At 42.6% G+C, this 11,277-nt stretch overlaps 1 protein-coding gene across 1 annotated transcript; it reads left to right on the forward strand.

Annotated features, from left to right (window-relative positions):
• The first annotated feature begins 8,876 nt into the window (after positions 1-8,876).
• On the forward strand, positions 8,877-11,028 carry LOC111953835 (complement component C1q receptor-like). The gene has a single exon (XM_023973367.3). It carries the CDS (start codon positions 9,194-9,196, stop codon positions 10,922-10,924), a length of 1,731 nt encoding a protein of 576 aa, XP_023829135.1. The 5' UTR covers positions 8,877-9,193; the 3' UTR covers positions 10,925-11,028.
• Positions 11,029-11,277: the final 249 nt, after the last annotated feature.

An 11,277-nucleotide genomic window follows, 5' to 3' on the forward strand; every position in this document is an offset into this window, starting at 1 on the left:
TGTCATGAGGTGTTGCTTTGTAAGTCCATGGAAGGGGTGAGAACCATGAGCCTCCTAGGTTTTGTATTAAAGTCAATGTGCCCCAACAGGGGGCGCTAGTGCACATGGAGTAAAAGTGTTCCTTCAGATGTCCTCTTCTGAGAATTTTTTTATCTTTCATTTTTACAGTTTTATTTCCAAGTTTGCCCCCAAAAATAATATACACGTTGTTTAGTATATTCCCCAGGCACTAACTAGCAGGAAATAGTYAAATATGGCTAAGAAAACCAACAGAACATCTAACGCAAAGTAGACAAAGGCCCAGGCCCAACAGGCAGCAGCTAGCGCCATTTTGTGTACTGATGACAACAACAACTCTCTAGATACCGAGCAAAAGGATTTATCTTTGCCAGAATCTTCCAATTTTTCTTACCTCTTAATTTTTTAAGACATTGGACTTGACAATCTTGCCATTTGTCTTGGATTACAAAAACCATCGTATTTGTAAAACCTACTTGCAAAAGCCCAAGGAAAGTGGCGGCTTAGGCCTATGTAATGGATGTGAAATGTAAGCATTGTAAGCAATGTCTTTAAGCATTACTACTGGGCTGCAAATGTCAGGGCAACTGGGTTTCCCTGATAAYTTGGACATGGTTGCCCCCCTGTGGCTAAATATGGAAGTCAAGTCTGTAATCAATTCAATCTCTCCTATTTAAAAAAAATTCTCCATTATTTACAAGTCAGACACTATATCAAAGGGCTAATTAAAAATGTTGATACCCTCCCTGTATAACATTCTTTTTGTGATTTGCTACAGCGCCCTCCCAACACAAAACACCCCATCTCACAGTTTGTCTCCTTTTTCTCCAACGATACAGAGGCCTCTACTAGTCATCTCAAGGACACCTGGGGAATKGAGTTKAATATTGAGATCTCAGATGATCTATGGGAAGAAGCCCTGTCTAGAATTCACTCTTGTTCCTTCAATGCCAGATATCAATTGATACAATACAAAGTCATGCATATACTTCATTTCTCCAAAACCAAATGAAATATAATTAATTCCCAGGTCTCCCCACTTTGTGGCTCTGCCTCCTACTTAATCATTTTTGGAGGAACATCTTTGATTGGCTATTCAAAGGTATATGAGAGGGCCATTGACCCTGACCCAGAACTTGCTCTCTTTGGCTGCTCAGAGTCTGTTCTAAGATCGGCCTATGAGGAACAACAGGCTCTGATGTTTGGAACGGTGGCTGCAACTATGAAAAAAAATCRTCACAGAATGGAAGACACACACCCCTCCCTTGCTTCCTTAGATGGCTAGCAGAAATGATTACCACCATAAACTTGGATAATATARGTTTTTTAAGGGCTAACCCCTCCATCAGATTTCTCGGGATTTGGGYTCCGTTTCTACCCCGTCTGGAKGGAGACTGACTGTGAACACTGARCTGGAACACTTACTGTTGTTGTAACTGTCATTGTTGTTCTATTCTTGTCCCATGTCTTGCCTAAGCAATARTTCATTTCATATGTCGGGCAGCTGTGTTTTTTTGTTTTGTACTAAATTGCAAAAGAAAATCKTTTTTTTTTCAAGTATAAAAGTAAAATATTATTCACACAATATACAGTATGTCATCACTATGTTGATAGGTAAATTTCAGTCAATAATTTGTAATGAAAAGTTAGCTAGGTAGGTTAGCCAGCCTGTGCATTTCAAATCAAATCAAACTTTATTTGTCACATGCGCCGAATACAACAAGTGTAGACCTTACCGTGAAATGCTTACTTACYAGCCCTTAACCAACAGTGCAGTTCAAGAAGAATTAAGAAAATATTTACCAAATAAACTAAAGTACAAAAAAAATAAAAATAAGTTACACACTAACATAACAATAACGAGGCTATATACAGGGGGTATCGGTATCAAGTCAGTGTGCAGGGTACAGGTTAGTTGAGGTTAATTTGTACATTGTAGGTAGGGGTGAAGTGACTATGCATAGATAATTAACAGTGAGTAGCAGCAGTGTACAAACAAATGGGGGGGTCAATGCAGTCCGGTGGCCATGGTGATTAGTTGTTCAGACAGTCTTATGGCTTGGGGGTAGAAGCCTGTTAAGGAGCCTTTTGGTCCTAGACTTGGCGCTCCGTACCGCTTGCATGCGGTAGCAGAAAAAACTGTCTATGACTTGGGTGACTGGAGTCTCTGACAATTTTGGGCTTTCTTCTGACACCGCCTATATATGGTTCTGGATGGCAGGAAGCTTGGCCCCAGTGAATGTACTGGGCCATACGCACTACCTCTGTAAGCGCCTTACGGTCAGATGCCGAGCAGTGCCATCACAGGCAGTGATGCAACCCCGGTCAGGATGCTCTCGATGGTGCAGCTGTAGAACTTTTTAAGGATCTGGGGACCCATGCCAAATCTTTTCGGGTCTCCTAAGGGGGAAAAGTTTTGTCGTGCCCTCTTCACGACTGTCTTGGTGTGTTTGGACCATAATAGTTTTTGTTGGTGATGTGAACACCAAAGGAACTTGAAACTCTCGACCTTGCTCCACTACAGCCCTGTTGAATGTTAATGTGGGCCTGTTTCGGTCCTGCCTTTTGCTGTAGTCCACGATCAGCTCCTTTGTCTTGCTCACATTGAGGGAGGTGTTGTTGTCTGGCACACACGCCAGGTCTCTGACTTCTCCTATAGCTGCCTCATCATTGTCGGTGACAGGCCTACCACTGTTGTGTCATCAGCAAACTAATGATGGTGTTGGAGTTGGCCACTCAGTCGTGTGTGAACAGGGAGTACAGGAGGGGACTAAGCACCACCACTGAGGGGCCCCAGTGTTGAGGATCAGCGTGGCAGACGTGTTGCTGCTACCCTTACCACCTGGGGCGGCCGTCAGGAAGTCCAGATCCAGTTGCAGAAGGAGGTGACGAATTTTGTGGGCACTATGGTGTTGAACGCTGAGCTGTAGTCCAATGAACAGCATTCTCACATAAATCAATCAAATGTATTTATAAAGCCCTTCTTACATCAGCTGATATCTCAAGTGCTGTACAGAAACCCAGCCTAAAACCCCAAACAGCAAGCAATGCAGTTGTAAAAGCACGGTGCTAGGAAAACTCCCTAGAAAGGCCAGAACCTAGGAAGAACCCTAGAGAGGAACAGACTATGAGGGGTGGCCAGTCCTCTTTTCTGGCTGTGCCGGGTGGAGATTATAACAGAACACGGCCAAGATGTTCAAATGTCATAGATGACCAACAGGGTCAAATAGGTGTTTCCTTTTGTCCAGGTGGGAAAGGGGCATGGTAGTGTGAATGAGATTGCGTCATCTGTGGATCTGTTGGGAGGTATGCTAATTGGAGTGGGTCTCGGGTACCCGGCAGGATGCTGTTGATGTGAGCCATGACCAGCCTTTCAAAGCACTTCATGGTACTGACTTGAGTGCTACGGGGCGGTAATCATTTAGGCAGGTTACCTTTGCTTCCTTGGGCACAGGGACTATGGTGGTCTGCTTGAAACATGTAGGTATTACAMACTTAGTCAGGGAGAGGTTGAAAATGTCAGTGAAGACACTTGSCAGTTYSTCCGCGCATGCTTTGAGTACACATCCTGGTAATCCATCTGGCCCTGCGGCATTGTGAATGTTGACCTGTTTAGAGGTCTTGCTCACATCGGCTACCGAGAYAGTTATCACACTGTCATCCAGAACAGCTGGTGCTCTCGTGCATGCTTCAGTGTTGCTTGCCTTGAAGCGAGCATAAAAGGCATTTAGCTCATCTAGTAGGCTTGCGTCACTGGGCAACTCACATCTGGGTTACCGTTTGTAGTCCATAATAGTTTTCAAGCCCTGCCACATCTGACGAGCGTCAAAGCCAGTGTAGTATGATTCAATCTTTATCCTGTTATGACGTGCTTTGTTTGTTTGATGGTACGTCTGAGGGCATAGCGGGATTTCTTATAAACGTTTGGATTATTAGGCCGTCATTGAAAATAAGAATGTGTTCTTAACTGACTTGCCTAGTTAATAAATAAAGGTAAAATAAAAATGTTAAAATAATTATTATTGTCCCGCTCCTTGAAAGCGGCAGCTCTATCCTTTAACTCGATGCCGATGTTGCCTGTAATCCATGGCTTCTGGTTGGTGTATGTACGTATGGTCACTGTGGGGACGACGTTGTCGAGGCACTTATTGATGAAGCCGATGACTGAGGTGGTATACTCCTCAATGCCATTGGATGAATCCCAGAACATATTCCAGTCTGTGCTGGCAAAACAGTCCTGTAGTGTAGCATCCACATTATCCGACCACTTCCGTAATGAGGTAGTCACTGGTACATCCTGCTTTAGTTTTTGCTTGTAAGCAGGAATCAGGAGGATAGCATTATGGTCAGATTTGCCAAATGGAGGGCGGGGGAGAGTTTTGTATGCATCTCTGTGTGTGGAGTAAAGGTGGTCTGAAATGTTTTTCCTCTGGTTGCACATGTGACATGCTGGTAAGAATTTGGTAAAACTGATTTAAGTTTGCCTGCATTAAAGTACCTGGCCACTAGGAGCACCYCTTCTGGATGAGCAGTTTCTCGTTTTCTTATGGCCTTATAGAGTTGGTTGAGTGTAGTCTTAGTGCCAGAATCTATCTGTGGTGGTAAATAGACGGCTATGATTAATATAGATGAGAACTCTCTTGGTAAATAGCGTGGTCTACAGCTTATCATAAGGTACTCTACCTCAGGCGAGCAATAACTCAAGACTTATTTAATATTAGACATCGCGCACCAGCTGTTATTGACAAAAAGACACACACCCCCACCCCTTGTCTTACCAAATGTAGCATCTCTCTTCTGCCAGCGCATTGAAAATCCCACCAGCTCTATATTTTCTGTGTTGTCGTTCAGCRACGACTCGGTGAAACATAAGATATTACAGTTCTTATTGTCCCGTTGGTAGGATAATCGTAATCGTAGGTCATCAATTTTATTTTCCAATGATTGCATGTTAGCAAGTAGAACGGAAGACAGTTGGAGTTTACTCGCTCGCCTATGAATTCTCAGAAGGCAGCCCGATCTGCGTCCTATTTTCCTCGCCTTTTCTTCACGCAAAATGACATTGATTTGGTCCTGTTCCCGGGAGAGCATATATCCTTCTCGTCGGATTCGTTAAAGGAAAAAGGTTTTTCCAGTTTGTGGTGAGAAGTTATTTTCGTCATAAGAGACGGTAACAGCAACATTATGTACAAAATAAGTTACAAAATAAGTTACAAACAATGCAAAAAAAACTAACAAAATAGCACAATTGGTCAGGGGCATGTAAAATGTCAGCCATCCTCTTCGGCGCCATCTTGTGGCATACCTTGTGTGTTAGTGGCGGATGGCTGGCTTGGGTCTCCAATCTTTTCCGTTTACTGTTGTCATCCACAACACCCTCTTGCAGGTACTACCTTCTTCATCTTCTCTGCGTCCTAAAGCAGGATAAGTGGAGAAAAGAGAACGAGAGGGGGTAAAAAGAGGCAGGGGTGTTAATTAAACTGTACAGGCTGTGCTGGGAGTCATGATTCCTGTGCTGAAGGGTAAGTGGGCAGGRATCGCCACAGACACCTACGGCGTGACGTTATATGGGCTTCTGTTGTTAAGTTAAATTACCTCTGCAACTACTTCTTGCCGTASTTGAGGAACACCTRGTTTCCAAAACGTTGTGTTTCACTTTGAGGACTCGATCTATGAGTGTCGATGGCCCTTAGTTAAGTAGACAGTCGACATGGGCWWTAKATCTATAGTAAGTGATGCCTTCTCGACATGGCTCCTCGTGTTTAACTCTGAAATACAAGAAGGTACATTTCTACACAGCTTTTATAGGGTTAGTGTTAGTGTTCCCACACGGCCATATCTCCATGTTAAGTAGCTTGTTTACGGAAGACAAACGGAAGATATAAGCCGCCATCTTGTGAATTAGCTATCTTGGGTGTTCCCGAACACCTGTGTGCAAGCCAACTGGGGAGGAAGCCAACTGGGGAGGAAGTCAACTGGGAGGAAGTAACTGGGGAGAAAGTCAACTGGGAGAAAGTCAACTGGGGAGGAAGTCAACTGGGGAGGAAGTCAACTGGAGGAAGTCAACTGGGGAGGAAGTCAACTGGGGAGGAAGTCAACTGGAGAGGAAGTCAACTGGGAGGAAGTCAACTAGGGAGGAAGTCAACTAGGGAGGAGTCAGCTAGGGAGGAAGTCAACTAGGGAGGAAGTCAACTGGGAGGAAGTCAACTGGAGAGAAGTCAATTCTGGGAGGAAGTCAACGGAGAGGAAGTCAACTAGGGAGAAGTCAACTGGAGAGAAGTCAACTAGGAAAGTCACTGGAGGAAGTCAACTGGGAGGGAAGTGTAGTTCATCAACTGGATATGGATCTAAACTGCTACAGGAAGTGTATTTTTATTATTTGGAAAGATTATTTCTCGCTGACATGAAAGATAAAGGGGTATATCAGCATTCGTTTTGAAAACCGRTTAGAAAGCGATGATTTYTTGACGTTTCTAAACGTTAAAACACACAGCGTCGGAATTGTAGTTTTCACAGAGCCAAATGTGGGCGAATGTAATGACTGAAAACCTTACATACGAAGACGGTTTTCGAGTGTTACCTGTCACCCAGTCATTTATGATGCAGTTCTACCACTTTATTTCGGCTTTTCAATGTCTTATAGGCCTATCATGCAAACATACAAAATTTTAACTCAATCATTCACTTGTGTGTCATGCCTATAATTTCCACTCGGACATCACAGTGCCACCTCTCCCTGTCTTCCCCCCACCTGTCTTCCCCAAACACTTCACCCTGTCTTCCCCAACACATATCTCCCTGTCTTCCCCAACACACCTCTCACTGTCGTCCCCAGCCCCCCCCCTCCCTTGTCTTCATCAGCACACACCTACAGTAGGGCTCTATTTTCGGCTGCCGTTAAGGTGGCGCTAGTGTCATCACGTTTGTTGACAATTTCGACCTGTTAAAGCCAGCGCTCTGCTATTTTCAAACTGTTTCGCAACGATTGGTAATTCACCTATATCAGCTTGCTTGCACTCAGATGGGAGGGGTGGAAATATTTGAGGTGTGTCCTTAACGTCCTTAACGTATAGTGCTAATTTCAGGCAGCGCTGGTAGAGATATTTAAGACCAACCAAAATGTGGTTTTCTTGTGCCATTTTCAAACCCATGAGGCATTCGACATTGCCGCTGKCTTTAAAGGCAATTCGAGACTGACTGATCTACAAATCACTTTGCATCATAAATAACTACTCACTATTTTTGTTTAGATCAATCAGTCAGTCACAATTTACCCATGAWACATTACGGCTTTGATGCTCTCGAACACGGCCACAGTTCGCCTAAAAATTGGGATTTGTGCAGTATCAATGAGATAATAAGATACATTTAATAATAAGAGATAAGAGCTTAATATGATATATATATTGTATGAACTGTACAGCCAACATATAACTCAAACGTTGGCATAAAAGCAACTACATGACCACATCGCGTCTTTTAATGTGGGTTGATGTTAGTCTTTCAAAAATAGAAGCCTATTTACAGAACATTTGGAATTGATGTGGACTGTTTCCAGGCAGCACAGTCACATTCATGTCTGATTTTTTTTTAATGTATTTTTTAAAAAGAAAAAACGATTGTGGACAGAGAGACTCATCGGACTGCACTGCGGAGCCAGAGTTGTCGAGTAGCTGAAGGGGCCTCTTGTGACATTTCCTGCAATTGAAGTTGTGRCACTTCCATTCTTTAAACAAACACAGGAAGTGCTCTGCAGCCACATTTATTTACATACCACAGGAACTAAAGAACAATTCACTGACCCTGCTCAAGATCACTCCAATGGTACACTCTTAGAATAAAATGTGTTGTTTCCAGGTAGAACTCTTTAGGTTCCGAGTAGAACCGTTTTGGGTTCCATGTACAACCCTTTCCACAGAGGYTTCTACATGTAACCSAAAATGGTTCTACCCGGGACCAAAAAGGMTTTTTACCTGGAACCAAAAATGTCCTCCAATGAGGTCAGCTGAAGAATCCATTTGGAACCCTTTTCTCTAAGAGTGTAGTAGATAGCAACCTCAAATGACTATATTAAAACGACAAATCTATGGGAATCGGTTGAAATATCAGCATTTACTTTTCTCAACCACATAAAACCATGGACACATAACAATAACAAGACAGCTAATACCACTAACATTATAGAACAAAATCACACATAGACACATTGAACATCTGTCAGTGGCTGTTTTTAATCAGTTATTCGGGTATAACAAAAAAAAGTAATGCTATCCTGTCTGCCAAGGGTAAAACACAGCGTTTAAGATGGCGGTGAGACTGACTGAGCTTCCACCAGCAGCCCTCAATAATAGCCTGCCAGTATGTCCCCTTGTTGTACTTACACAACCTGACCCATGAACCGGCATGGGTGTGAACTTCCTAGCATCTCTTCCCCATCCTGTCTATCTATTGTTTTAGAAATGAACTATTGTGCTTTTTCCCGGGCTTTCATGTCAGCAGAGGTTTTAAATGAGTTAGAAAAGGTTGTCTGGAAAGGGACCCTTTTTGTCCGTCCATTTAGAATGTAAATGAAAGGCTTAATTCTCTCAATTTAAATGAGATTAGTCGTTTCACATAACTAAATTAACTAAATTAATAATCAAATCAACAACTATAGCCTATCGAAAATGAAAGAAATATAATATGACAAATTATTACAAACAAATCGTTATTTTCATATGAATTAATACATCGGGAAATCATTAAAATGCCATGTTATAGCGCTTTCATTTTTTTGCAAGCTATACATTATTTGATGCAGTTCGGTTGTTGTTTTTGTCCAGCTGGAAGATGATTACGTGACTTTGTATAGGATAAACAAGCAGTCTGACATTACGTTTACTCAGCACGGGAGCCATCTGGATAACAAGTCAAAACAATGAGTGTGCTGCTATTGTTTTGGTTTTCCACAACGGAACTTGCTTCAGCGGGAGACAAAAACCAACTGGGGAAAAAAATTCCCGTCTTAAGTGTATATAGAAAACAGGATGCAGGAGCTTGAATGTACAATTCAAAGTCGCAACACGTTGTACTTTGGCAGGGAATAGAGAGCCTAATTTGTCATCCGTTTGCAAATTAGGCATAAATGTAGCATATAAAATATTTAAATCAATGGTTGTTGTTGGATTATGTGGGAATGATGCTTTTGCTACTTTTACTGCAAATCTCTGTCTGGGGAGCCACTGGAGCAGACACTGGCGGAGAAGCAACCGTGTGCACATCCAACGCCTGTTTCACTTTTCATATGGAGGGAGTCAGCTTCGAAGACGCTCGTATGAAATGTGTAGATAACGGGGGTTACTTGGTAACAACTAAAGACAAATCCGAGGAAGCGGAGCTTCAATCAATCCTTACACAGATCGACTTAAGACATCGCAATTTGGACTACAAATGTTGGATCGGACTGCAATTACATAAAGGGGACTGCATTATAACGGGCTTGAGTCTCCGAGGTTTTAAGTGGATATCTGGAAGTGAAACTTCSCAATATTCCAACTGGGAGAAGGAACCTCGCAGCACCTGCACAGAAGAGCGTTGCGTATTGGTATACTATTCTTCATCCGGTCGCAATGAATTAAAATGGACGGATGGATCTTGCAAAGAAAAGGCTTTTTACGCGTGCAAATTCTACTTCAAGGGCATGTGTAAACCTTTGTTGTTGGCAGGAGGGGAGCAAGTGAATTACAAGCTCCCGTTCTCAGAAAATCCATTAAATGGGGATAGTAACTTGACTGCGTTTCCATTTGGAACATTTGCTGAAATACGATGTAATGGCAACGACCACTCTTCTATTTGTAAATTAACGGATGGTGTCTATGGCTGGACTCTCCCCGGTCCGTTTTGCGCCACGGATAAACAGAGTTGTGGCTATAGAAACGGTGGATGTGATCATGTGTGCTTTGATAGTGACGCCGGTGGTATTCGTTGTGGATGCAAGGACGGCTATGTGTTAGGACAGGACAGAGTATCTTGTGACTTAATGGAATATTGTCACAGTTCTCCATGTCAATACCAWTGCGTAACAGGACCAACGGGGTTCTCCTGCGCATGCCCAAGCGGCTTCCAATTGGATAAAGACCAATTTGGTTGTATCGATGTTGATGAATGCCAAATGAATGCCTGCGACGGTGATCATTGCATCAATACCCAAGGTAGTTACACATGTAAGTGCAATAAAGGCTACAGAATGGTTSAGGGCAAATGCCACGATATAGACGAGTGCACTGAAATTAGATGTCCACAAATATGTCTTAACTCTGAAGGATCCTTCTCCTGCCATTGCATCGCAGGGTTCACTGTGTCCGAGGACGGACATACGTGTATAGATATAGACGAATGCCTCAGTAATCGATGCGAGGACAAATGCACTAATACCATTGGTAGTTTCAGGTGTGCTTGCCATCAGCACTTCCGGTTACACCCTAATGGAATCACCTGCGTTCGAGATGTGACTGTTGTCTCCACTGCTGAGACGTCAAATGTTTATAGAGACAACGACCAACACGACAAGACCATTGACACTATAACCATATCTAAGGTTGGATTACAGAACGAGCCTCAGTTCACCGACGGACCACCTCAAGGCACTATTACGCGCGAGGAGCCATCCAGCAAAACCACCGGAACGAGTTGGTTTACGCAGAATGGCTCTTTTTTGAGCTCGTGGCTGTTTATTTGCATTATTGCTTCTCTTGTTCCACTACTTCTTCTAATTGCAGTAACCTCTGGTATTGTCATGTTTCGATGTAGTCGTTCAAAAAGAGAAGCGAGGAAGAAAATCGCCACTGCTGACAGTTATTGTTGGGTGGCTTCTGGTATAGAGACTCAGTTAGAACAATTTGACCGGTCACTTGAAAGCACGGCGTGAAATAGTGTCAACTCGGGAATGTAAAAACAATATAATTCTGACATTGCATGATCTACGAATATATAAATAAAAMGTGTTATTAATAAAATAACGGTTTTTTAAAATTATGTTTGAGATCCTTGACTGTGCTTCAAAAAAGCACATGTTTTCTATGATTATTCATAAAGGTTACAATCGTATTTAATCATCATAACAACCTGGTCTCAGAGTATTTCCCAATATTCTGTACGTACATACATCAGAGAAACTCCATTTAGTATAATATGTTATGTTTCATATGGTATTCATTGTGGATTTTTATCATCCCTTTCGTATGAGATGTTATGAATTACAATTCATATGTTACGAATTTG

Source organism: Salvelinus sp. IW2-2015, linkage group LG1 (assembly GCF_002910315.2).
Source record: "Salvelinus sp. IW2-2015 linkage group LG1, ASM291031v2, whole genome shotgun sequence".
Taxonomy (NCBI): domain Eukaryota; kingdom Metazoa; phylum Chordata; class Actinopteri; order Salmoniformes; family Salmonidae; genus Salvelinus; species Salvelinus sp. IW2-2015.